Genomic DNA, 27847 nt, shown 5'->3' on the forward strand with positions numbered 1-27847 from the left:
CTCCCCTCGCCGCCGGAGCCTTCCTCCACTGAGCGGGTCCCTCCCCACGAGCACCACGGCTTCTGCTTCGCAGCCCGGCGACCGGGGCTGCTCCTCAGCCGCCGCCGCCGCCGCCGCCGCCGCCGGCCGAGCAGCGCCGCGCCCGCGGCCCGCGGCCGCCGTAAGTCCCGGGGGACGAGCCGGGGCGCCGGGGACCGGGCGGCGGGCTGGGAGGGTGGGCGCGCCCCCAGCCGCCCCGCGCGCGCCCCGCGACCCCACCCCGCGCCCGCCACCGGGGCGCGACGCCCCGCAACTCACTTCTCTCGGCGGCCGCGGCCCGGGATGCGGGGGGCTGGGGGGTTCCAGTCCCGGGCGCCGGCACCTGTGGTCCGGGAAGCCCCTCAAGTTTGGCGGGGCGTTTCGAGGAGGGGTCCGCGGCCGGGGGGGGGGGCGGCGGCGGCTGGGGACCCCGGGCGCCCCCCGCGCGGCGGCGATGCCATTGTCTGCCCCGCTCCGTCTGTCCCCGCGCCGGGCGCGATCGGGGATGGAGAGCGGCCCCGCGGGAAGCGGCGGAGGCGGCGGACCAAGGACCGCTGGCCCCAGCCTGCTCCGCCGCCGGGCCCGTGCTTTTCCGTGCGGGTCTCGAGGAATCGGGGTGCCCCGCGATTGGCGGCAAAATCAAAGCGTTGTTTTTAGCCAGGGGGAGAAAATAGTTGCGTCTGGCTCTCCGTCCCGAGTCTGCACATCGATGGTTCGGAAGAGTGAATTATTTGTCCGTCCTGTAAAGTGTTAGGGAGGGGGACAGGGAGCCCCTGTACGGACCGCCCTGAAGCCCTGACTCCTGTGGAAAGCAGCCCCCCACCCCGCCCGGCCCCCAAGATCCTGGAATCCCGGTCTGTCCTCTGCCAAGTTCTGGTAACGGGCTTGCTTTAAACCGCGTCCCGCTGATGCTTTGCTTGCTGCCCTCTTCCGATGCCGCTCTCTTCCAGGATTTGAACGGGAGGCACTTCGATGCCACAAATACTGTGAATTTTGTGCCAGGGAAGTGTCGGAAGCGGGGTGCAGGGAGCCGATTTGAACTTGAATAAAGTTAAATTGCTGCATCATACCTTCCCCAGTAGCTCGCTGATGCCTGTTTGGATTCGTGCAAAAAGCGACCGTCATTTCTCAGCGAGATGTAGGACCCGTTTCATTCTAAACCGGTTGGGTAAATTCTCCCACCCCGCGTTCAGATTCACCATGGTGTGGCGAATATTAAGAACCAGGCTGGCCTCTCCCTTGCGGTAACACTATGGAAGGAACTTAGGACAGTTCAAAGAAAGAAAGATGCCTGTCTGAATCAACAGATTTGCAGGTTCCAAGGAAATATATACAACATAGTACATGTAAGATACACCGGAATTCAGCATCCACTCCATCTCTAAATGCTCTTAACATTTTTAAATGAAGTATTTTGTATGTAATGTTTCTGAATGTACACTATTTGGGCTTTTAAAAGGTTTATGTTCCCTTTCATAATACATTCCCACTTTATTGGGTGCGTTGGCATTTTTGAAGAAGTGAGATGAGAAGGGATACATACAATTAGGCTTTTATTGAGGAAAATGTGTGTTTATGGAACACTTTGGGTTAATATTTTAGGTCTCTTGTTTATGTAAGCATAGAAATAATAATGAATGTAAACTTTAATGGAAAAATAAAAAGAAAATATGTAAGCATAAACTGAAGAAAGCATTCTGAGGGATAGCAGCCTGCCTACAAGGAATTCGTCCTGGAACAAGAACAGCCTAAGGGTGAGAAATAGTAGGTCTTCTGTTTCTTGCAACTGTACCTAACCCGTTTGATGTTAACAATTCTCTTTTGATGCCTACAGAGAGTGTGGAATGTATAGCACAGATAGACAATAGTTCCTTCAATTGCAAGAATTGTCTTTCTTTTGCCACAGCATTTTCACTTCAACTCAATGCCTGTTTTTCTTGTTGTTCTGCAGACTCCAAACTTAAGTGGCACAGGATAGGGTGGGGAGCTCCGTATCTGGTGGGAATATATTTATAGGAATTTCTGGCTATTTTAACTGGCATAGAAATAAATATTGGTGACTACTGGTCATTCATCAGTCAGACTCCCTGCCCACCAGGCTTCCCTGTGACACATGCCATCCTAATCGTAACTTGATTGAATGCAAGTATCGCATGTAATGTTGATTCTGTTTATCTTAACAGATGCAGTTTATGTTGCTTTTTAGCCGTCAGGGGAAGCTTCGGCTGCAGAAATGGTATGTGCCGCTGTCAGACAAAGAGAAGAAAAAGATCACAAGAGAACTTGTGCAAACCGTCTTAGCGCGGAAGCCGAAGATGTGCAGCTTTCTGGAGTGGCGCGATCTGAAGATTGTTTACAAGAGGTATAATTTTTTCTTTTTCAGAAAGGTCAAAGAGCAGAATCAGACGTGGGTCATTTGTAATCTGGAAATGAACAATTAACAAGGATCTAGATGAAAAGGGTGTTAAGTTAAAGCTTTGTATTTTTTTCTTTAATAACTTGTTTTTATTACCCAGGCCAACAGGATGAAATTGGGGACGTTGTGTTAAGACTAATTATATAATTAAAGTCTTAATCATCTTTTTTAGAAAAATTCAGTGAATTCATTCCCTTTCGGGGGGGGGGAAATAGAATCAGTATTTTAAATTGTGAGTAATTCTCTGAGTTTAGATTAAGCATTTCCTCTTGCTACTATCTATAACGTAATAACTGATAATTGACATGCCTTCCATCTGACTTTTAGAATCTTATTCACTCTAAACACCTTGAATACATAGACCATTCGAGTCCTATAAATGTTTTAAAATTTTGTGAATATACAGGATCTATGAGTAGTGTTTATTGATTTGATGTATACTTGTTGCTGTGGTAGAGGGGTGATTAGATCTGATAGATAATTTTGCCAAGAATAAAGTAAAAAATTGTTAACACTAATCTTTTTTTTAAATGCATATATCTTTATTAGCATCTGACACTCTGAATACCTTAAAATAAATTTCTCAAGATTGTTCTAATCATGTTAAAAAAGAACTATAATTATTTTTCCCCTATTTCTCTACCCTTAGGAATAATGTACTGTTTTTAAGATACAAGGGTTGCTGCTTGTGAAAAATTCTCTTCTAGGGGGATGTGTAGAGAACTAATACCGGACTACGAGGAGGTTGAAGAGAAACCTGGGATTATTGCAGCTTTCCCGTATTCCACTCCGAGTGTGGATGGTGCATATTGTGGGGGGCACAGTGGGGGAAGTGAGGGGGATTATAAGACATTGAGAATTTAAAAAATACCCTAGACTCCTTTCTCCAATAAAATGAATGTAGTCATCTTTGGGTACTTTTATATCCAGTGTTTGGTTTAGTACTTGTTGAGGAAAAGACATAGCATTTTAAAGCTGGGAAATGTCTTAGAATATCTAGTTAAGTGATTTTTTTTTAATTGAGGTAACTTGACATATAAATTGTTACTTTTTATATGATTAAAAAAAAAAAAGCGTTTTGCCCCAACGATAGGACCTTAATGAAACAAGTGGAGGTGCTCTTGTAGAATAAAGACTGGGATCCTGTACCTCTGCCCTCTGTATAGGAGATGGTTCCTGAGTTTGACAAACCACTACTTTGATCAAACTTTAATTTTGTTTTTTAAAATGAGGATTTGGGAGAAGTGACTTGTCCAAGGTCATATGCTAGTTAGTGACTGACATAGGAGCTACAGCTCCAATCTTAAGCTTAGAGGCAAAGGATTTGAACAGTGATCCAAAAAGGTTTGCTCTTTGTAATTGGAGAATTGGGGGCCGGGGGCGGGGGGGGGGTGGTTGAGACTGGAAACTGAGGGAGGGATCTGTTTGGAGACGGAAACTGAGGGGGGATCTGTTTGGAGACGGAATTATGAGTCCCCGGAAGAAGATCTCTTGCTGTGTGCTCCGCAGGTGGAAAGAGCTGTTACCAGGTAAATTTACTAAGACTTGGTCTCTGCCAGCAGATGGGAGGGCAGCAAAAGAAGGGGGGGACTGGAGGGATTCCACATTTCTGGTTCCACGGACAGGCTGAATGGGGAGGTGGTAGGTAAGTTACTTGGAGTTGCCTAGTTTTCTTGGAGTGGGCATAGGCATGCACGTTTTGGGGGGTAATTAGGTATAATGTGTTAGATCACCAACATCCAAGTAGAAGGAAAAGGGGGGAGGGAGAAGGTAAGCATAGCGTCAGTCAGTAACACAGAGAAGAGGAGAGTCACCGATGCCAAATGTTGCATCCAGTTCAATTACAGTAAAGAAAGCCTGTTAGGTCTTACAGTGAGCATTTCCTACAATGCCCTTTGTGGGAACATTTTCAGCGGAATACAAAAGACAGAGCTCTCCCAAAAACGGGCTGAAGAGAGGGAGATGTTTAACCAGTGAGCATAGATGATTTGGGGAGCTTCGCTCTGAAGGACAGAAGAGGCCGTAACCAACCACAAACATAGGAGCGGGGGACAGGGTTTGAAAAAAAGATGTGAGAGACTGAGCTTATTTCTAGATAGGGGAAGGAGTCCCCCGTGTGGAGGAGGAAAATACCAGCAAGGGAATGAATCCCAGGAATGGAGATTCCTGCCGCAGAAGGAAACGGCCTGTTAAACAGAAGGATGAAAAGCGCTAGTTGGTGTTCTTGCGTGCAGTATTCAGCCTCCCCATGTTGGGCCGCTGATTTTTCTTCTGAAGGCTATTAAAGGGAAATGCAATCTGACTCTACTTGCCTCAAGCTTCTATAAATAAAAGGTGCCCTTACAAAAAGGCTTTATCAAGACAAAATGCACATACAAAAGTTAAATTCAATCATTTTGCTATGCATACTGAAAACAGTTACTGTACTAAGGACATATTTATTCACATAAACAGGTGATTATTTGTCCCTAGTCCAGCTGGCAGAGAAGACCTTTCAGGCAAAAGAATTCCCACTTAGCAGAGAAATTCTGAACTAGCACTTAGCTTTCTGTCCTCCTTCCTCAAGCAGTCTCATCCACTTCTGAACATTCTGCATAACAATTCCCCCTGTCAGGAGGGAAAAGTAAGGATAAAATTAGTATAGCTGAAGAAATCCACTGAATGTCTGAGAACTTGAGTTCTAGTCCGCTTGTACCATGAGCTAGTTTGGTGACTTTGAACCAGTCTTTGGCCTTTGTTTCCTCATCTCTACAGCAAATGCTCTTGAGATCTTTTGAAGACAGTACACTATGCTTTTTTTATTCCTGCTTTGTGCAGCATGTTATGGAAGAGGCACTGGATTAGAGTCTCCAAATTAAAAAATACATGCGTCTCCAAATGACTAACTTGAGAATTCCTGGAAGAGCACTGTATTGATTTTCTTTACTAACAAAAGGATTTTAATGACACCGTGGGTAGAGAGCAGTTTATTTAGTTACATTCACCCACCATCAGCTGATATTTAGCTGACTGCAGAGCAGTCATGTGTTTTGAATGTAAGAATAGGCACTTTCAGATGCTCTCCGAGTGCCGGTAATTAGAGTAAGCCTTAATCCACTCGCTAAAAATAACCAAACATACGTTTCTTCTTGCTAGTCTATTATTAATTTTACTTCAGATTCAGACTTACAAATATGCACTCAGAGAACAAAATGAGCTCATTGTTCGGTTTTTTAAAGCCATTTCTAAAAATAGGGAGTACACTTCAGGTTCTCTTGGTAATCTTTTACTAAATCACTATAACAATTTTTATCTCTCTGCAAAGCTGTTAAAATATTGCTTTGAATATGTCTTCATTTTTGCCAGGTGCTGGGTTACTTTAATGCAGTTCCTGGCTGTAGTTTTTAATATAAAACTTGGACTCTGGAGCCAGATCACTGTTTCTGGGGAGGTTGCTCAATTAAGTCTGGGTCTCCTAAATGCAAGTAATAATGCTATCTCTGGAAGGGTTTTTGTGAGGTTTGAAATGGTAAAATAGGACTCAATGAATGTTACCGTTATTATTGTTTCCTCTAAGCTTTCTGGAAAGAAGTACCTTCTTATAATCCTGATAACTAAATGTTCATCTACAATAAAGAATTGATTTAATTTGGTTGCTCTTTTACCATTCTGAGCAAGAGCAAACATTTAGATAATGTGGAGTGTTTTGTGTGTGTGTGTGTGTGTGTGTGTGTGTGTGTGTGTGTTAAAATATTACTGGTTGGTACTTAAGACTCATTAGTCTGGTGATATTTATGTTAATAGTTTAGAAGGACTAAAAATAAATATTTAGAATTGAGGACCTTTGACCAGTGTTAAAATGCTGTTTATTTGTAAGTAAAGAGGCAGTACAGTGGTTATGGAGCAAAGACCGTGCAAGCATTAGATTATCTAACAGTAACGTTGAAAAAAATCTTTTCATTGAGTCTATTTGACGCAATGGATATATTGAAGCAAACAAGACAAGAGGAAGAAACAAAAATAACAACTATGCATTCTTGAGACTTAGTTTAAATGCTTTTTGAAACTATAGAATGTTCCAAGATTATACCTTAAGTGGCTATGTAATGGCTTCATGGAAGCCCTACTCACATAAGGGCTGGAGCTGTTTATTTTATTTGGAAATGATGACAAATGAAAAAGAACTAAGTTTGAAAAGCTCACATCCTTTTAACAGAAGGTAACTGTTCTTATTATCCACACACTAGACAGATTATTTCTTCTGAAGTTGATACCAATTAGTACATGGTGTAAAACAATGGCTGCTATTTTATTCGCAACTGAATACAATGAAAACTTCAGTTGATTGTGGATGTGCTTTGGATTTGTTTTGAATTCCTATTTATTGTTAACATATTGGTAGCTGTAGGGTATTGCCAGCTGAAATTTAGTTTTAAAAGTTCTTTTGGCCAAATACTTCCATTGTATTAATTTAAATATTCCACTGTCACTGTTGATTTTTGCATCCTTGTTGCGGGGGGGGGGGGGGGCAAAGAATGTATATTTTTAAGTTTAAATTAGACTGATTTAAGCTAAAAAAAGAAAAAAAGTCTTATAATTAAAAAATTTTACCCAAAACTACCATAGTAGTAAATTCTAATGGAATCAGTTAGCACTCTGTTCATGTTAGCTATTCAGGTCTGGTTTTCAATCTAGCATTTTTTATGTCAGTTCTTTTAACCTTTGGTTTTCTTAAATCAGGGCATCTTAATGTGTCATTTGTACCCACTCCTCCAAATTCAAAACTCTATTTGGTGAGCAGGGATTCATGCGGATGGGGAGTTATAATATCCCATTGCGTTTTAAAGGGATCAACACAGGTTAGTGCTGGGAAAAGGAGGGAGAAGCTTCTTTGTTCAAGTTGGAGGTGGTGCCCTCTTAAGTCCTTCTTGATAATAAATGAACACATTCAAATGCCTCTACGCCGTCTTAAATAACTGACTAGATGCAGAAGTCAGGCAGAATGAATATGGCAAAAAGTCATGCTTTGTATGACAAGGGATGTTGGTGTGCCTGGAGTTCAGGTCTGAAGATCAGATTTCGTGTCCTAGTACAGCCACTTACCAGGCCCTGTATTCTTAGACCTTTTTTTTGTCTTCTGTAATCAAGGATGATGATGCTTGCTGTTTGAAAGATCAAATAAGATGAGATGTTTTTGATAATACTGAAATTAGTAGGTTGTTATGTAAATAATTACTCTCCCACTGAAGAGCAGGAATTCATTGAATGGAGATTGTGCTCATTTATATATTTGCATTACTGCTTGGAGCAGTAAATTGCCCATTGTGTTTTCTAAAAATCACTTAAATGCTACTCAGTGAAAATTACAATCTCAATTGAAATTTGTTTAGAATGTCTTAGGTTTGTTTTTTGTTTTTTTTTTTGTGAAACCCTTAACTAGGCTTAAACCATTTGAAATTGCTCTTTTAATCCTCCTCAAAGGACTTGGTCATTTGCTGTGCCTTGAAGGACTGTATGTTAATAAGTTTTGGCTTTCTTGGGTTAAGTATAACCATTAAAATGCTAATTTGGAGACTATGAGTTTATCAACCTTATTCCTTCAAGGGACAATAACCTAGACTTCAATTCAACAGGGTAGAACTTGGAGAAATTGAGGCGAGGTCTGTTTCCTCTGGTCTCTTTCTCCAGCTTCTGTAATAACTTGGAACTGTTGTTCATTTCTTGGGGTTTATTGCACAATTCTAGAAACTTCCTTTTTAAAAATGTATGCTGTTAGAAGTCAAGATAGTAGTTACTCATGAGGGTGGGAGGTTGGGATCTGGAGAGACTAGGAGAGGGGTTCAGTAATCTGGGTGCTGGTACACAGGCAGGTCCACTTTGGAAGCTCATTGAGCTACACATTTATGACCTGGGTTCTTCTCTCTGTGTATATTACACTTTAATAGAACATTCCAGAACATTGACTTCACATTGACAATACCTTCAATATCAATAAGTCCTTCAGCTGGAGAGTTTATATTCTTCCCTGCTTACTTGTACTTGGAATTAGTCATGCAGTGCATTTTGCTTTAATTAAATAAACTTCAGAACAAGCTGGGTCAGTTATGTTTTAGTATCTACATAGAAAAGAGTCTGAAAGGAAGAAGAGCAAAGTAGTTACTCTTTCTAGATTATGTGATTGAATGATTATTATTATTATTATTATTATTTTATTTTTTGCCTGTCTATACTTTTCAAATTTTCTCTTAGGCATTTATTACATTTGTAAACTAGGAAAAAAACTAATCTGTACTATTGTAAAGAGGAAATAAGCTGTGTAAACATGGGGTCTTTCACAATAGGATATGAAAATATATTTAGGAACCATGATTATAGGGTAAATTTTTTTCACGTTTGCTTTTGTTACAGATACGCTAGTCTGTATTTTTGCTGTGCTATTGAGGATCAGGACAATGAGCTAATTACCCTGGAAATAATTCATCGTTACGTGGAACTACTTGACAAGTATTTTGGCAGTGTGAGTAATATTTTGTTTTAGGGAATCGAATGCCACAGTTTTGTTTCTTTAATCTTTTCTATAACAAGTTTGATTGTCTTGGGGATTCTGACTCTTTGAAAGGAACTGTGGGAGAGAGAAAGAATGACTATTTCTTGTCTGAGCCTACTCAATCAGTTAACTGCCAAAATTGCTTGACCCCACAGACCTACTCATTTAATTATGGCGTTAAGAATGAGGTTTAAAATAGTGAAATAGAAAGGAGTCCAACTGCAAAGAGTAATATATAGAAGTGCTTAGTGAAGAATTTAGCTTTTGTTGGCAGTTATAATCACATTGCCCAGGAAACGGGTATTTTCAAATATCAGCTTTTATGAGTAGAAAAGTTGCCCATGCAGAGTTGATCTGACTTAGCATGTAGGCAATTGTGTTTTCAAGTACTTGAGATTTGAAAATTAAACTAACTAAATCAATGACGCTTAGTTAACAAGATTGCCATTTTGAGAAAGAACTCAGATGGATTCACTCTGGTCAGATTTCATTCGCTATACTTACCTTTGGCTTTCTTATTACTTTTTGTTTGTTTTGTTTTTCAGGTGTGTGAGCTTGATATCATCTTTAATTTCGAGAAGGCCTATTTTATTTTGGATGAGTTTCTTTTGGGGGGGGAAGTGCAGGAAACATCTAAGAAAAACGTCCTTAAGGCCATCGAGCAGGCCGATCTGCTGCAGGAGGTAAGCTGGGAGTTCTCTAGACACTGGCATGCGTTTTTGCTTTTGTTAGGAAGTGTCAGTCATCTTCTCTCCTCCTTACATGGTTTCAGAAACGACTCTGAAGCATGCTCGGCATGCAGTGTCTGTGTGCAGTTTATTGATTGGAATATGTCAGTCATGTCAACTCCATTATCTATGGATGGATCGTTTACTTTGGAAATGGTCTGTCATTATTGATGGCCAGCTTGGGACCTCAAAAAACTAGAGTCTAAACCTTTATAGGACAGACCACTTTAAGAAAGGAAAAGATTCATCAAATATTAACAGTAATTTGAGAACTCTCCATCCATTGTTCTGAATTACTTAAGATAACCCCTTTTCTCATTAATGTAGATAATCAGGAGTTGACTGAGACCATGGCATTTTCATTCCAAATTTCATACTTTCACCTCATGTCCATTAAGTGCAAATGTAGCCGAGTAAATCATAGTGTTATAATTACGCTTTTTGTAGAACCCTATAGTTTTGTTAGGAAAACTAACTGAAGAGTACTTTTCTTTGCTCTTAGAGAACAAACCATGTTCTGTCAAGCTACTACATTATTCTCTTGCCTTCATATTACTAGAGCCATTAATAAACCTCCTTCCTGTTCTAATTTCTATACTTGTTCTGGGTTAATTGTATAGTTGATGCTTCTGTACCTTTGATTTCTGAAGTTTAAAAATTCATAGATAAGGCTACCTTTTCCTAAAACCTTAATAATACCTTAATTCAGGTACCAAGTTCAATTATGCTTTAGTGATAATTGTGGTTTTAATCAAACAAAGCTTATAGCCTAAGAAGAAGGGACTACTCAATATAACAAATGTAGCATGTTTTCATTACAGTAACTATCAACTTGTTCTCTATGTATGGGTCTTTTTGTTTTGTTTATTCATATGTTTTGTTGAAATCCAATTTTTAAGAACTTCAGTTATAACAGAAAGGTATATCTCTTTTTCTCCATTATAACTTCTTAACCACTGACCTCTACAATCCCTCTGCATCAGTCCCTGACTGTGTCAGCTGTGGGAATTGCTCAAAGTTGAGATGACATCATCTGGGCCACACATATATAAAATATGAGACAATGCATTATACATTTAGTGATCTTGAGTTACCAAGACAGTGGTTAAGATACCTGCAAAAGTGAAGCATTTTATTAGCTGCCCTGATGCCATTCACTGTTCAGTAGTGAAATGAGCATAGCTCCTCTTCCACATGTGTAAAGTTGGCTATTTTTAAAAATATATATTTTATTGATTTTTTACAGAGAGGAAGAGAGAGGGACAGAGAGTTAGAAACATCAATGAGAGAGAATCATTGAGATCAGCTGCCTCTTGCACACACCCTACCGGGGATGTGCCCGCAACCAAGGTACATGCTCTTGACCAGAATCAAACCTGGGACCTTTCAGTCCGCAGGCCAATGCTCTATTCACTGAGCCAAACCGGTTTTGGCCAGTTGGCTATTTTTTTTAACATCAGGTGTGCTGACTACAAGCTCACAGTCTGCTCTTGTTAACTTGGTTTTAGGGTTAGTACTCATTTTGCTGTTCACAGATCAGACTTTTCTAAAAATTAGGTCAGAATCAAGAATTGGAGACTTTCTATATTTGTCCCTTCCCTTGATCACTTTCATATTTCATTATTATGGAACTATAGCCTGTTCAATCACATCCTGGTATTTCCTCAAATTCATTTCCTGATTAATTATATTTGCTTTAAAACATTTCTAAAGTTATTGAAGTTAAGCTTTTAATTTTAATGTGTTATTTTCTGGAAAATTTTGTTTAGGGTATTAACATCTCCTTGTGTCTGAATTTTTTTAAACTGTACTGGCAAATTGCTAGACTTTACAGTATGACAAATATACTAAGTTTACTTTATAAGTAATATTAAGTAATGTACTAGCTGATAAAAAAGTTATTACAGGTCTGTATCTATTTGTGAGAGAATGTATGTGAGTGTGTGTGTGTGTGTGTGTGTGTGTGTGTGTGTGTGTCCCCTATTGAAGTATTAGAGTAGTAAGCAATGTCTCCCTTTTTGAAGTAGTATTTTTATATCTTCATTTGGGGAAAGTAGGAATAGAGAAACATCATAGTATGACTATAGATGTGCATAAAATTTTCTTATTCATCTCACCCTAGTTTTAAAAAAATTAACAGTTTCTTATTTAGAAGAGAGCTTTGGCCCTATTTCTCATCTATGGCTATGTTTACATTTTTGGGGTACATAAACAAAAGTGATGGTACATTAAGACATTTTCTAATCAGTGGTCTGAGTGAATCATTTTTCTTAATTTTGCCATTCAGTTTTTGGGAAGGTAGAAGGTGGCTGGTCCATTATGAATTTAGAGTGAGTTATAATACATTGCAGACTAAGGCCATTATGAAGCCAAGCTGCAGTCTATATGGGGAGTGAGGCCTCAGGTTAACAGGTTAACCTGTTATTCAGGTTATTCACCCACATACTGTCACACGAAATCTAGAGGTGACAAGACGCTTGTTTCCTAAAATGCATTCATTTATATATTGATACATGTTTACATTTCTGGAAGAATATTTGAAAATTTTGTTCATATAATAGCTGGTGGAATAAGATGAGAAAAATCATTCCACAAACTGCTTAAGAGAACATTTTTATATGGACACCATGACAACAAAGGAGAAGTATGATGATAGCTAATGCTTATTGAGCACTTAAATATGAGGCACATCCTCTACTAACCCTCAGGATACCCAGAGCATAAGAGTCTTTGCAGCAAATGAAATAGAGACTAATCGGTCCGGTAACTAGTCCTAGGTAGCAGCTGTCCAAACCAGGATTCCAAACCCAGGTCTCCTGGACCCTTTAAAGAGCTGTGTGAAGTCTTAACCACTGTGCTCGTCATTCCCCCTACCCCCCATTTGTGTATTGTCATGGTATGTATATTTTAAACATTCTGTTTTAAATACCAATTTCTGGGTTCCTCAGCAATATTATTTTAAAAATTCATCATTCTCCTGGACATTTCTCTATTGAACAGAGTAGATGTCCAATGCCATCTTTTACTTTTTGGACAGGAAATTTCGTTTTCCAAATTATTAATAGTTGGAATTGTAAATTGGATATGTAGCTATAAATCATATATTTCAGATCATTTCTTGTTGCATTCATCAAAACACCTATATCTATAGTAGCTTTTGTGGTCTTATAATTTGGGGTGTAGTATTCATTTAGTCTATAGCTGTAAAGACACTTATCTAAATGCAGCATTAAATTTGTAAAAGTTCTAAGCAATTGATTTTTAACCTAGTTTTTTTTTTTTAATGTAAATCTAACCCTGAACAACTCAGGTTTGAATTATGCAGGTCCTGTTCTATGTGGGTGTTTTTTTCCAATAAATACCTGTACTCCATTGGGGATCCCCAGATGTAGACAACCAGCTGTATGCATTGATCTACATCATTTCATGTAGGGGACTCGACTGTCCTCCGCTTTTGGTATCCACAAGGGATCCTGGAACCAATCCCCGAGGATACTAGGGACATCTTGAGTTTTGGGGGAGTCAAAAGTTATACTTGGATTTTCACCTGCATGGTGTTGATGGCCCTAAAATCACCACCTCCACACTAGGTGGCTGTTCAAGGGTCCACTGTATTGTGATTTTTCTACTTGGTGTCAGGTTTTTTTAACTTAAATTAATTATTTCTAACACCAAAGATGGCTTAAAGATATATGCAAATCTGAAATGATTTTGATTTCAGTCCTTTTTAATTTGCGAAATATACATTTCTATCCTTAATTATGTTTATTTTCTTTAGAACAATTTCTTTCAAGTTTCCCTTTTACCCAATATGTAAATGTCATGTAGTTTGTCTAGGTAGTCCTTCATTTATTTAGGTAGTCTTTCTGCAGGCAAACAGGGTAGGCAGTAGTAGATAAAGTGGATTTTCAATTAGCATATTATAGTTAATAATGAGAACTTAAATGTGTACTCTGATAATTGCTAACATATCAGACACTGTGGTTAAGTAATAAAGATACCTTTTTTATTTTACTTAATTATTTGGTAAACAAGGGTTTTACTTTTGACAATTCTTGACCGAACTCTGTTTATTCCTTTTGATATTCAGTTTTATGAATACATAATTAGATTTGGAGGTAAAGCCCAGAAAATTTTGTCCATTATCCAATTTTTAAAGCTTGACTGTTGGAATTTAAAATATGTCTTCTTAACATGCCACTGGTACTTAACTAGATTTTTTTTAAAAAAATTAAAATGCGACATGCTGATATTACTAAATTGACTTTCTTTTTTTCCTGTACTTTGAACATTTCTTCCCCCTACACACACCAATTAAATATCTATTTTAAACTAGACTTTTCAGGAGGGGGGGTGAGAAGGGGAGTGGGACAGTTGGATTCATTTTATCAGCGTATGACAAAGGAAATATAGAGTGCCTTTTCTTTGTAAAGTAAAGAACTTAACGGTTTTTCTTTGCTCCTTAATTTTATAGAGCCAGAATGAAGAATGGGGAGGTTTGTCTGAGGATATCTTATGATAAAGAGCAGTCTAAGACTTTAGTTCCTTTGACCCCCACCTTATTTATTGGTAACTACTAAATTTACCATTTTTGTGGCATGGATACAATGGAGTGTTATGCAAAGACTGTTGCACGCGAGATGATACCAAGTCCTTGCTTGATCCGTGAAGATCCAAACTTAACTACTGGGCATTGGGCTTTAACCCTCAGCGGGAGATGCATGATGGTGTTGACCAGTGCTTTTTGAGATGTGTCAGCCTTTCTTTTTTATACTAACAGCATCATTTTGAAATGTGTCGGGGTTTCCTTTTGAGCTTTGTTTGCTGTTGGTATTGTTTCTCACGGGAACAACCTGAGAAATGAAAATAAGTGAGGTACCAAAAGCAAGCATTGCTCTCATGAATTGGCTTCTACTTAGAGGGGATCCACTTTATGAGTAGATTTATTGGATTTGCAGTTGTTAATCTGCCTGTCTAGAAAGTGGTGCTCTGTGGAAATTAGTGCTGGGCCTGCATGATATGTCTTAGTTCTATGCGATATTTCTGTGGGAGTAGTCATCTGTTAGACTGCATTAAGAAATGCAAAGGTAAGAGTCTTAGGAGAAAAAGTGATTTCTTTAGAAAAATAGATCTTTAGTAATTTAAAAATATTTAATAAGAACTTCTGGAAGGATTTAATAACATTGTCTTTTAATATGAAGTTTGCGGTTTTTTAATTAAAACTTTACTAAGAATATTTTGGCATGCTATTGGAACTCAAGAATATTACATTGTTTTAAAACACATACTTTCAAGTATATATATATATATATATATATATATATATATATATATATATAGTATCATGTAGCAGGAAAAAGCATATTGGTATAAATATTTTTAGATAAATTCCTATAAATCCTTTATAATTACCACTGTTTATGTTAAAACCTTTAAGCCTAACCCATTTTCTTTTAAATTGGATTAAAATTTAACCAGGCTGTAGTCTTTTTTTAAAAAAATAGATTTTTTATTGATTTCAGAGAGGGAGAGAGAGAGAAACATCTACAATGAGAGAGAATCATTGGTCAGCTGCCTCCTGCACACCCCCTACTGGGGATTGAGCCTGCAACCCCAGCCTGTGCCCTTGATTAGAATTGACCCCAGGCCAATCAATACTATATCCACAGCCAAACTGGCTATGGCCAGACTGTAGTCTTTAATGCTAGCATATTTTAATTTTCTTTTTTAATTCTCACCATAGGATATATTAGTTTTTTAAACTGATTTCAGAGAGAGAGAGAGAGAGAGAGAGAGAGAGAGAAAGAGAGAGAGAGAGAGAGAGAGACAGGGGGAGAGAAACGGGGAGAGAGAGGAAGGTGTGCAGAGAAGAGAAAGAGACAGGTATGTGTCCTGACCTGGAATTGAACCCGCAACCTTTTTGCTATGTAGGACAACACTAATCAACTGAGTCATCCAGCCAGGGCCATATTTTAATTTTTTATAGGCAAATTTCATTAGTCTGCTAGAACAAGTTCTGTATAAGTGAGGTGTGATTACATTAATCCCTAAAGTAGAAAATACAGAAGGGCAGATACAGAAAAAACAGAAGGGCAAACAACTCTTGCCTATCACTTTATAGTTAACTAGAGGCCCGGTGCACGAAATCTGTGTGCAGGTACGGTCCCTAGGCCTGGCCTGCGACCAGGGCCCTCTTCCCCAGCTGCCTGCAGCCGGCCCTGCCCCCTGCTGCCACTCACCCCCCGTTCCCTGTTCACCATCAGGTGACCGGTGCCTGGGACTGAGAGATGGTCAGTGTGCCTCATAGTGTCTGGTCCAGTGGTCATTCTGGGTGTTCTGCCATTAGGGTCAATTTGCATATTACCCTTTTATTATATAGGATAGAAGCCTGGTACACAATTAGGGGCTGGCTGGCCTGCCCTGAAGGGGGCCCCAGATCGGGGTGGGGTCACTGCTGGAGGGTGGGGCCCGCCCAGGGCAAGGGGCCATGGGTAGTTTGCAGGCCAGCCACGCCCCCAGCTCTGTCAGGAAGACATCCAGTCTAATTAGCATATTGCCCTTTTATTAGTATAGATAAGGAAGAATTTGGCCAATGTGCTTTGTCACTTGTTTTCACATTGCAATCATTTTGCTCCGTGTGTGTGTTTTTGAGCTCTCTGTATTTGTCTGCTTTTCAGAATTTTGAGGACTCTCCTCCCCCGCTGTTTGATTTTAACTCATTTCAAGCCAATTCTTGCTACTCTGGGTTATTTGTAATAATGAAGTTGGATAACTTAAAATATTCAGTAACCATAAATCTGATTTTCAAAAGTATTTGACAACCCACAGTAATAAATACATTTTATATCACACTAGTTACATACAAATAAACCAGGAAAAACTTTTGTTAAATAATATACTTATTTATTTTGCTATCTCACATTTTCTATTCTATTCTTCCCTTTTTAGTGCTGATCCTGATTTACCAAATTGATTGCATGAGCCCTAGGGTTGGGGCCTGCAAAAAGAGCATATTACTAGCTATTGGTGGTGACTTCTTTCTTTAAAAAGTGCTTTCTGAAAAATTTTAGGGTTTGAGTTTTTTTCTCCTATTGACACATTTTTTAAATTTCCTTCTATTGTTTCCTCTGTTGCTGCTTTTAAAAATTTCCCATTGTAGGAAAATAAACAAATACAGGCAAACACAATAGAACACAAACTCACTCACTGACCAGAGATAATTAGATTAACTCGGTAGTTCTCAGCTGGAGTTTTGTGCAGTTGTGCCTTCTAAGGACACATTGGGCAATGTCTGGACACAGTTTTGATTGTCACAACTGGTGGTGGAGATGCTACGGGCATCTACCCTGTTTCCCCGAAAATAAGACAGTGTCTTATATTAATTTTTGCTCCCAAAGGTGTGCTAGGTCTTTTTTTCGAGGATGTCTTATTTTTCCATGAAGAAGAATGCGGTACACATTTATTGTTAAATGAAAATAAAGGCAATTTATTACCTGTATACGGTATGGTAGTACGGTAGTTGTCAACACAAACCAGACAAACTGTGAATCCTACAGTATCAAGAATTTACTCATTTATTCAATAACAATCATGTCATCATCTTCTGGAACATCATCATAACAATCCAATTCCTGAATTTCCTGGTGAATTCCTTGTGACTCCATTTCTTTCAGAATCAGTGGACCAAATGTTTAGCCTAGGGGGGCCTTATTTTTTGGGGATGCCTTATATTTCACTCAGAAGGAAACCTGTAAGTAGGTCTTATTTTCGGAGGATGTCTTATTTTTGGGGAAACACGGTAGTAGGTTAAGACCAAAGATGCCGCTAAGCATCCAACAGTGATGAGGATAGCCCTCCCAGAACAAAGAATTATCTGGCCTCAAGTGTCAATAGTGCTGAGGTTGAGAAGTCCTGGCTTAATTTAACACAATTTAATACTTAAAGATTCCATTTGTAGGTTGCATTTACATTAAAGACTGCTACATCTTTTCAATATAATACAGGGTGGGATAAAGGTAGGTTTATAGTTGTCTTATAAAAAATAATACAATAATTGCATACAAGAATAATACAAAAATTACAACTATAAACCTACTTTTGCCCTACCCTGTATATAGTCCAGAGTATAAATGACTAGATAGAAATGAATCAAAGGGTAGAAGGAGCAAAAAAGAAAACAAAAACCCTAAATATTATGAGAGGAGGGCAAATATCCCTTAATAACATATAAATTCCTGGAAAAATCACCTCTGTGATTCACCAAAATTACTCGATGACCAGTACCTGGGGAGATAATCTATGGCTGAGTTCAGCACGTACCCACAGCAAAGCTTGTACGATGTCACTATATAATTTAATTTCCCCCAACAACCACCAAATTTGTTAACATCTATTAGGGTAATTGAATTTTACCTGGAAGCAGAATTGAATATACCCTCCAGGCAGTTAGAATCTGCTCTTTTTGCCATCCACATTAAGGATTTGATAATTTCTTAAAGGAGGAATAGTTAACTGATCAAATTTGAATATATAGGCTTACATATAGACTCTGTGTGTGTTTTGATACCCAATTAACCTTAAAGAATTCACTTAGTAAAGATACTTAGAGTTTGAAATTCAGTGACTCCAAGAAATTGTTTTTTGGAAAATCCTGATTAAATTTAGCACATTTTGAGTTATGATCCAAATGCAAGAACAAGGCAAACACAGTACAGTTACCCTAAAATATGTGTCAAATTTCACATATAGTCTGAAGTTATATTTGCTAAGTTAATCTGCGTTTAGAATTTTCTAAAGTACAGTTAACTGCCAGAGAAAATAATTTATCACTAACAGGTTTTAGAGCAGGGTTTAGATCAACAACACTAGAAAAAGACAGCAGTAGCTATGAATAAGTCATTCATAGGTGAAAGACAAATGGTCCTTTTACTAAGAGAATATAAATTATAAGTTAGACCTATTTTTGCTTTGCTTCTTTTTGATTGGCAGAGATGAGAGACTCTAGTTTGTTGTTTGTGAGCACTTGTATTCCATTTTGGAAGATTAATTTGGTGATACCTGTTAATGGTCAAATGTGTACACCTTTTGACACATCAGTTATACTTCAACGAATTTTATCCAACAGAAATATAAAAATACACCAATATACAAATGTACAAATGCACCAAGACACATGGTCATTATAACATTAAGCCATTGGAACATACACAAATGTCCATCAATGGGAAACAGAAAATTGCAGATGGCCTTATATGAAACTGTTACCTGACTATAAAAGAAATGAGATCAGTTTCTATGTAATGTTATGGAAAAGATACTCAGGGATATCAAGTGAGAAGATTTAGGAGCAGAACATTAACTTAATGGTATTAACTCTGCAAATGTTTGAGCACCCTCCTCTTTTCCTAGAAGTGTAAAATGAGCAAGTTTTATAAGTATAAAATATTTTATTTTGTAATTTTTAAATGACAAAATGCTGGGTAAATGGAAGCGATACACTGTTGATCCATTAGATAAAACATACAGTAGCATTTGCTAGAAAGTCTCAGCATGTAAAGTGAAGCATCTCTGTGCTCTGCCATTTTAGATACCATCTGGAGCAGTTATTGCTCTTACCGCCCATTCCTAACTTAATGTAAAAAATCACTTGATTTTCCTAATGCCCCATAACTGGTTGTGAAATAACACTGACCCCATGAGCCCTGTAAGCCCTGTCATCTAAAAGGTACTTAAAAAGTGCTTCTTTTTATTCCTCGCTGAGAACAGATCTCAGTGAGCTGGGATACTCTCTGGTCCTTTGCTCCTCAGCACAGGGAATAGGGTTCTAGTATTGGGAGTTAGGACTTTGCTACAGTATTCAGTGAGAAGTAATCAAAAGGACTACTGTATTCTAGAACATGTAGGACAAGTGATATTACTTTATAATGCAAGGAATAAATGATGCCCATTTGCAAGAAAAGGTGGAGTAGAAATTAATTTCAAGTTACACTTTATTTCCATTAAATGTAAATTGTTTTCTCATTGAGTACATTGTTACTAGAAAGAGAAAATCAGAGATTAGGTTTTCAATTTGGGATTCAATACCGCTAGTTTACTTTAGCAATTCTCATTTCAACAAGCCTTAAGCCTTCAGGTAATTGCTAGCTTACCAGTTTTCGTCGTAGTTTTCCCAGATCACTTTACTTTGCTTCATCAGCCTTGTAGGGTTAATGTCTGGGGAATTTTAAGGTAATGGGTTTGTCTTTTTTAAGGAACATTGGTGGTTTTGAGAACAGGTGTAACTGAATTCCTCTCAATGTTTGTTATCCTACACTTCCCACTCCATCTGGTCCTTTTTGTAGGGGAGTGAGAAAAATACTATTCTTAGTACGGAGGAGGGTTGAACATATGTATTCTAAGGAAAAGGAGCTAATGCAGAGACTGATGAAAACAGGAATAGAATAAAGGGGGAGGTATATTAGGAGGGTGAATTGAGCACTGGTCTAGGGCAAGTCCAATTTTTCCTCCTTTCTTGAGTAGATAATGTGGGAAAGCTATAGGTTGCTTTTTCCCCTCACAAGTTGGTTGAGTGAAACAGAGTGTTGTAATTTTCTTGGCTTTGAGAAGCTACATCAGCTAGTGGAGAGCTGCTGGGGAGAGGAGAGAAGAGAGAGGCAGAAAGCTTGAGGGAAATGTTGAAGTTTGGGAATACACTTAATGGAGAGCAAATCAGTGATGAGCATAAGGAGTGCCCAGGATTGAAGGCCCATTTTAGATTGAAAATAGTAAGTGCCCAGTCTTTATTCAAAAAAATCAGTCTCCAGGAATCTGCACTAAGGGCAGTTTTGGATTTGGATTTGTGTACTACAACTGGATTAAATTTTTTTCTATTTTCATTCTGGCCTTTGCTCTCACATAATCTACATCGCTGATGTTTTAGTGTATTAAGAAACTCAGTTTGCTGAGTAGATGATAGTAGGTCTAATTCTGCACAGGGGCCCTTGTATGTTAAGGCAGCGTTTACTCTCACCCTCCCTAATTCTAAATATAAGTATTCCATAACTCTAAGAAGTACTGGTGGTACAAGGGCCCAGGATACTGGAGTTACGTTTACTCCTTGGTTAGTGATGGGCTTACCTGTCATTGTTAGAAATCAACCTTCAATGGTAACTGGTCATTAAGACATTTGTTCCTAGCACATTATTTTCAGACCCTCGCAGTCTAAAACGGGAAGTTATTTAAAATATGTTATAGCAACTTAAATGTGGTAAGAGAATACATTATTTAGGGTTTCTTTTCTCAAAGGATGTTTTTCCAATAAACAGGGTTTTCTTTCTATGAAGACTAGTCTTCACAATTGATGAATGCTAATTCCTTTTTTAAGTACGATAATCTGGATCATTGGCTATAAAAAAATAGTTGGGTTTATCACCAACCCTTTCCTAAAGGCAGTGAAAGGTCTTATCACCTTTGAGAAATGTTCCTATGGAATTATTTGTTCTCTTTCATAGTAAGTCTCCTCTGGAGAGGAATGGCTGTGTACTCAGCCCTATTTGGAAAAACTTACTTTCCTTTTAATGGCATAAGCTCTCCATGATACAAAATTAAGAGAGAAAACATAGATTAAAAGCTATAATAGAAATACTCAAAATCATTGGTATTATTTAGGTGAAAGGTTATTTGACAGACTTAAACTTTTCTTGTTCTCTCTCCAGAAAACAGAATGAAAGTGTATCACAGCAAGAGTTTCATGGGGTGTAAGAAAGCATACTAGAATACGTGCTGGAGTACTGACATGCATCAAAATGTAGTAGGATATATAATTCAGTTTGCAACGATAAGTTTGTTGTTTATATTTTAGCATTGTTTGAAAAGTCTTAGTTATAGTAAATCCCCAGGGATAATCCCAATTATTTAATTTAACGGATACCAGGGAATTTTGCTCTTGTAATGATCCATCTTTTTTTTTTTTTTTTAAACAAAGAGAATACCGAAAGAGGTTCATTTGACAAAAAGTATTATTAAATACTGTGACTCACTAATGCTACTGATACAGATAGCGAATTCCCTTGGGAAAATGAGAGCTTCCAGAAGAAAAGGAAGCATTTGGGGGTTTAACTTATTACTATTATTATTATTATTTTAAGCTGTTTCATTTCAGTATTAATCTGTTCTGAGTGGGGGAGGGGGCGGGAAGGGCAGTTTTCTCTTTAAACTAGGAATTATCTGAGGATTAAAATTTAACTGGATTTTCTCTTCAGATACTTTTGCATTGAATGGTTACTTTGTAAGGGATCTATTGCATACTTTATTGGAACAATTTACATGACTTTGTAGCCTAACATTTCAAAGTGCCAAGTTGAAGAAATATGAAAATGAGGATATTTTTAAAGCACTCCTGTAAGCAGTTTTGCACTTTTTTTTGAGTCACAAGTATATTGGTGGGGGTATAATCCCAAGGAGTCTAAAGGGCCAAGGTTCCTCTTCTCAGAAAAATCTGCACATAATTTTGCCTCTAGTTTCAGGAGGTTCTTGGCGTCCCTAGAAACCCATCTCCGGACTCTCTAAGGTCAGTTTTAAACCGCACTCAGGTCACCTGTGAGAAACACCGTTTACATACATTTGGAGGCATAGACACTGAACAGATCTGCTTGGAGATTTCTTTAAAAGATTATTTCAAAAGTGATATATCCTTGATCTCAAAGGCCCAGTCTTTGGGTGTTTTTGCTTTTTAAAGCTAAGTGAACCATTAAAACCTCCATTGCTACTTAAGATACAGATGGGTGACTACTTTTCTACCTTTTCTTGGGAAAGATTTTCCCTTTAGGGTCTACAAAAGAGTTTATGGTCACCTTAGGATGTAATGACTTTCATTAAGGGTTTAAATTCTTTGACTTAGCGGAATTAAATCCTGATGAACTTGAATGTACTGGCGGGAGGGAGTATGTACTTGCATTTTCAGTTAACTCCGCATTGACCAGATGACTTACACTGAAAATACTTTAGGATTCTGTAGGATGTAGGTCATTTTGATTATATATCTATATCTATATCTATCTATACTTTACATAGATAGATCTATATATATAGTCAAATTAAAAGATGAGTGTGAACTCCTGGACATTGTTTAATAGTTAAAATATTCAGCTATAAACCAAAGAACAAAATCAAAAATTTAAGTTTTCTTTACTGTGCACTAAACCTTCTAGAAATCTGATGATGTCTGTCAGTTTGTATGCTATGTATAAGAACATATGCATTTCTTTTGTAGCCACGTCATGAATATTTTAATGTCCCAGTGTACTAAATGACTACTCGACGGGTATGCAGACTCTTACAGAGGAAATAGAGAGCTGATATACTTATGAAAGAAAATATCCTCAGCTTGGTGACCATCTTATAATAATAGAATGTTTTAAATCAACACCTTTACAATTGTAACTTTGTTCCTGTTCTTATTTCTCTTTTTTTGTTTTATTTTCATTCTATATGTGATCTTGATGTAGCTTATTTCTGCTTGCAGCTGGTTTAATTTCTTAAAAAAAATAAGACCTATGAATGTTTTAGTAATATTTCATCTTAAACATATCCATGTCATTTGTGAGCCATTTGTGATTAATCTTGTTAAGAGGAAAACAGCAATCATTACAATGTTTACCAAAGAAAACAGCTGAAATGCTAAGTCCAAATAATTAGTGCCATAATATATAGTGTGGCTTGGTGTTCAAATTTTGAAAAAAACACACCTATATTTAGTATAACTATATCACAGTCTATATGAGCTAATGTGTTTTACTGTATCACATAAAAGTGTATTCAGAAATATAAGAAAGTAAAATCTGTACTATGACATAATTTAAGGTGAAACACAGTTTTAAGAAATTTGTAATGCCACATTTATTGAAGATCAAACAATCCTTTAAAAACTAACAGAAAGCTATGTCAGAAAATCTGATCTGCAATATCTATTTAATACTAAGTAACTTTTTCAAAGCATTAATACTGAGTATAGCCAAATTTGAATATTCAGTTTAAATACTTACATTTTAATGGTTATGGTTTTATCATATAGTCTTCATTTAAAATTTTTATGATTCATTAACTATGGTTTTATATTTCTTAATATTGATCGTTATTGTGTATACTTTCAATAAAACATGCAACATACTTTATTACAAAAGGAAAGTACCAAATAATTCATTGTTTACACCTAGAGAGTTCAAAGCATGAGTTAAGTAAGCTATCATTAAACAGTAAATTCAAAAGATGCTCACACTGGTTTACCACTAAAGGAAGACCATGAAAATGTGTATCAGGCAGGCATGCAGATCAGTTCTTACCATTCTTCCCATGGCACCTGCGTGGGCCATCAAATGAGAAATTTGGCATTTTACATTGAAAGCATTGGGAAACATTGGTCTTTCATTTCCATTTTCCCCTCCATCCCGCCTTGCAATGTATTATTTATCTGGTTTTAATGATGCATAAATATGCATTGTCTCATGCCTGTTTGCTCCGGATGTTGTGTGCTGAGCTGTAACAATATGTTGCTTCTTTTGTTTTCTGTATACAGCTGCTTGCTTTAAATTAGTCAATTCTGAAATAGCTTGCCTTGCATGTCTAAAATAAAAGTATTGCATGTATTTTGTCTCATGTGAATGACTTTTTTCTTCTCCATTCCTTTTGAAAATGTATTTTACATTTTAGTTTTTCCAGTTAATTTCTTTAATTGTGGTAAAACAAAAAACAAAAACAAAACAAAACAAAAAAAAAACCACCAAACACATAACAGAATTTACCAGCTTAACCATTCTTAAGTATACAGTTCGGTAATGTTAAGCATATTCACATTGTTGTGATAGAGCTCCAGAAATTTTTCATTTTGCAAAACTGAAACTCTGTACCCATTTAAAAAATCCCCATTTCCTTCTTCCCCCAAACTTTGGTAACCACCATTCTACTGTGTTTTTATGAATTTGACTCTTGGGCAATAATTTTTCTAGTAATTTTGAACTACAATTTCAATGTGAATGTGTGAAAATTATATTTTATATAACACATTTCAAAGGAATAAAATGTGCAAATAATTCTTTGAATCTATGCCCTTTAGAAAGGACACGTATTTTAAATAATGTGTACTTGATAAGCAGCATGGTTCTCATTGAGAAATGCTATATAAGATTGCAGACAGTGAGCACACAGGGGAAATCTAGCCAGCTCCAGAGAGCAGGATGAGGGGCATTTTTACATGGGTAACTACAGAATTGAATGGTAGGCATCCTTTAATTAATACATTAAAGTTTGTATGACACTAAAAATTAATGTCAAATGAAAATTATTTTTAAATTGTTTCATTTTATTATATATGTGATTCAGTGCATATAATGTTTAAAGTTAACTAAATATTATAAAAGAGAGATTGGCTTATAACACTCTTGGGAGTGTTACATAATTTCCATTAGCTTTTCTTTAAAAGCTATATCATGAAAATTGAGACATGCTAATAGAACAGTAGTAGGAACCCTCATTTATACATTACATTGCTCAACTTCAATAACCATCAGCTCAATACTCTGATTACTTATTTCATCTGCCACCACCCCATTTTGCCCTCGGTATTTTAGAGCAAGCACTAGACATCCTATCATCTTTGAAACTAAAGTATGCATCCCTAAAAGATGAGTGCCAAACCTCATAAGATTGACAGTAATTCCTAATATCTTATTTCTGGCTCATTTTTTCACAATAGTCTGAAAAACAAGCTGCCTCCTTAGCTCAGCAGGTATTGTGTCAATCTCATCATCTGAAAAATGTATTTTTATAATTGGCTTGTCAGAACCAGATTCCAACAAGGCTCATATTGTATCTAGCTGATGTCTCTTAAGTCTCAGTTTTTAATAACTCCTCTGCTTTCTTCCCCCTTAACCTTTTTGCTGTTAACTGAGTCACCTATGTCGTAAAATTCCCTCCATTCTGTATTTTGCTGCTCGTAAACTTTTGATGTTTTAACTTGTTTTCTTCTTTCATATTTAGTTCTGTAGTGTGGTTAGATTGAGGTTCAATTTTGGAGGAGCAAAAATACTTCATAAAAAATAATCGTTTTTACCAAAGCTGATTTTTACCCATTTTTCGTTAATATACAAACATACTAAAGGTCATCATATGAACTTCAGAGAGTTGGTTTATAGTACTTCATTTGATACTGAATGCTAAGTACCTTCATTTAGATTTCAACTGTGTAATGCTACCAGCTAAAATGTTTAGCACGTCCTATAAATCTGGCACTAAGACTTATCTCCCTTAATCTCTACACATGAAGGTAAGTACTATTGATTCTTGCTTTCCCAACAAGGCAACAGACCATGGAGTTAAAGTGTAATTTAATATTTTTCTATGTGGTGTTTTACATATCATCTAATATATGGATTTATGATTTAATATATTTTTTTCCCTTATTTTGTGCTGTACCATAATTAGGATGCAAAAGTAAGTAATTTATTATTAGATACTAAAAATTACATTATTTTCCTTCATGAAAACATACTATGCCTTTTAATTATAAAATTGTTGCAAGTAACACTTGAAATTTGATCTACTTGGTCCCTTTATATTTAGTGAAGTGCAAAATCAGCCACTTAGGGAATTTTTTAAATAATTTTTTCTATATATGCCGGCTTTGTCTTCCTTTGATGTTAAAAAATGAGTATTGGTTGTTACATAAGACAAAAATGCCTTTTATCCCCAAGCATTCTGTGTGTGTGTGTGTGTGTGTGTGTGTGTGTGTGTGTGTGTTTTGCCTCCATTGAAGTCATTGGTTGCCCTGGGGAGGTTTAAGAAGGTGAGTGAAAAACTGGGTAAAAACTCTTGAGAGGAAGACATTCCTTTAAATACATGTGACATTCCCCCTCCCCCCCAAAAAAAATAAAAGCATGAAACAAATTATGGGAAGAATTGGGACAACTCAGGTTTTCCCCTGCTTTTTATATAGGGAGGGGGTGGGTGAATTTTAACACTAGGATAACTTACCTTTTCTGTAGCTAGATAATTCGATAGCAGTGATTTCTTAAATTGCCAGTGGGTTTGACTGCTTTTTGTGTTATAGAAATTATTGGTCAATAATCAATGTAATACTTTCAACAATAAGATTTAATACACACACACACACACACACACCGAGTGGCCAGATTATTATGATCTCTGAACGCATAATCTGGTCACTCAGTGTATATCCTCCTATATAATAAAAGGCTAATATGCAAATTGCCCCCTTGACCAGGAGTTTGACCAGCAGGCAGGCCGGCCAAGTGCCTATGTCCCTCCCTCCCCCCTGGCCAGGCTGGCCGGACCCCACCCATGCATGAATTCATGCACTGGGCCTCTAATACATACACACACACACACTGAGTGGCCAGATTATTATGTGCTCAGGGATCATAATCTGGCCACTCAGTGTATATATTTAATGCATGCTGAAAATATTCTGTGGCTTCCTATGTATGGGATATAAAACCCTAAATAACCACTGGCTCACAGAACATGCCCATACCATTGAACTGCTTTCCTTCTCTGAAACTTGCAAGTCTTTTGTCAGTTTCACATTCTCAAGCCACCCCACATCTGCTTACCAGAGTCTCACATTTTCCCTCCGCAGGAAGCCGAAACCCCACGTAGTGTTCTTGAAGAGATTGGACTGACATAACTCTCCTCCCCTGTTGATGACTTCTTGTGGCATTTCACACACTGTAGATGGTCACTGCCTTCATGTCCATGTTAGCTAATGGTGTAAGATGTCTTGTCAGTATTACTGTTTCACTAAGCTGCTTCATTCAGGCCTACACAATTTTTTTTAAAAGGGAATTTTGGTTAATCAATTGATAAGGGACTTACATGAATTAGAAAGATAGAGAAAAAGAAAGGTACCTGGGTATTTTAAGGTTTATAGGTCTGTTTTTCTTAATTGGATATCTTATGAAAATGACAATCAGGTTAAATACATTTATTAACTACTGTCTTTGGCAAAGGAAACGTATGAAGCCAAAAGCCAGTGCACTCCAATATATGAGAATAAAGGGAATTGACATATCACATATCAAATGAATGAAAACTATGTTGAAATTTTCAAAGAAAAAAAATCAAGTTTATACCAAAGACCCTATTTGGAAATTACGTACCTAAAGAAAA

At 37.4% G+C, this 27847-nt stretch overlaps 1 protein-coding gene across 4 annotated transcripts; it reads left to right on the top strand.

Moving 5' to 3' along the window:
• On the top strand, positions 1 to 27847 carry AP1S2 (adaptor related protein complex 1 subunit sigma 2). Of its 4 annotated transcripts, none has more exons than XR_014793711.1 (6): positions 1 to 160; positions 2202 to 2380; positions 8822 to 8930; positions 9506 to 9643; positions 14163 to 14257; positions 27318 to 27847. XR_014793711.1 is itself a non-coding variant. In XM_084869916.1 (6 exons), exons 2-6 carry the CDS (start codon positions 2202 to 2204, stop codon positions 22975 to 22977), a joined length of 516 nt encoding a protein of 171 aa, XP_084726042.1. In that variant the 5' UTR covers positions 2 to 160; the 3' UTR covers positions 22978 to 24309. The 4 variants fall into 4 exon arrangements, 3 of the variants coding, with proteins under 3 accessions (XP_084726042.1, XP_084726044.1, XP_084726043.1); XM_084869916.1 differs by lacking the exons at positions 14163 to 14257; positions 27318 to 27847 and adding exons at positions 22186 to 22235; positions 22938 to 24309 and having other exon boundaries at positions 2 to 160; XM_084869918.1 differs by lacking the exons at positions 14163 to 14257; positions 27318 to 27847 and adding an exon at positions 22938 to 24309 and having other exon boundaries at positions 4 to 160.

This window comes from Pipistrellus hanaki (assembly GCF_964339955.1).
Source record: "Pipistrellus hanaki genome assembly, chromosome: X".
NCBI classification, from domain to species: domain Eukaryota; kingdom Metazoa; phylum Chordata; class Mammalia; order Chiroptera; family Vespertilionidae; genus Pipistrellus; species Pipistrellus hanaki.

Excerpts from the sequence above, each read along its gene's own strand:
- AP1S2 (XM_084869916.1), top strand. The coding sequence starts at position 2,202 with ATGCAGTTTATGTTGCTTTTTAGCCGTCAGGGGAAGCTTCGGCTGCAG. Across the intron at positions 2,381-8,821 it reads CTGAAGATTGTTTACAAGAG|ATACGCTAGTCTGTATTTTT; the intron begins GTATAATTTTTT and ends CTTTTGTTACAG. Across the intron at positions 22,236-22,937 it reads CCATCTCCGGACTCTCTAAG|CCACGTCATGAATATTTTAA; the intron begins GTCAGTTTTAAA and ends TTTCTTTTGTAG.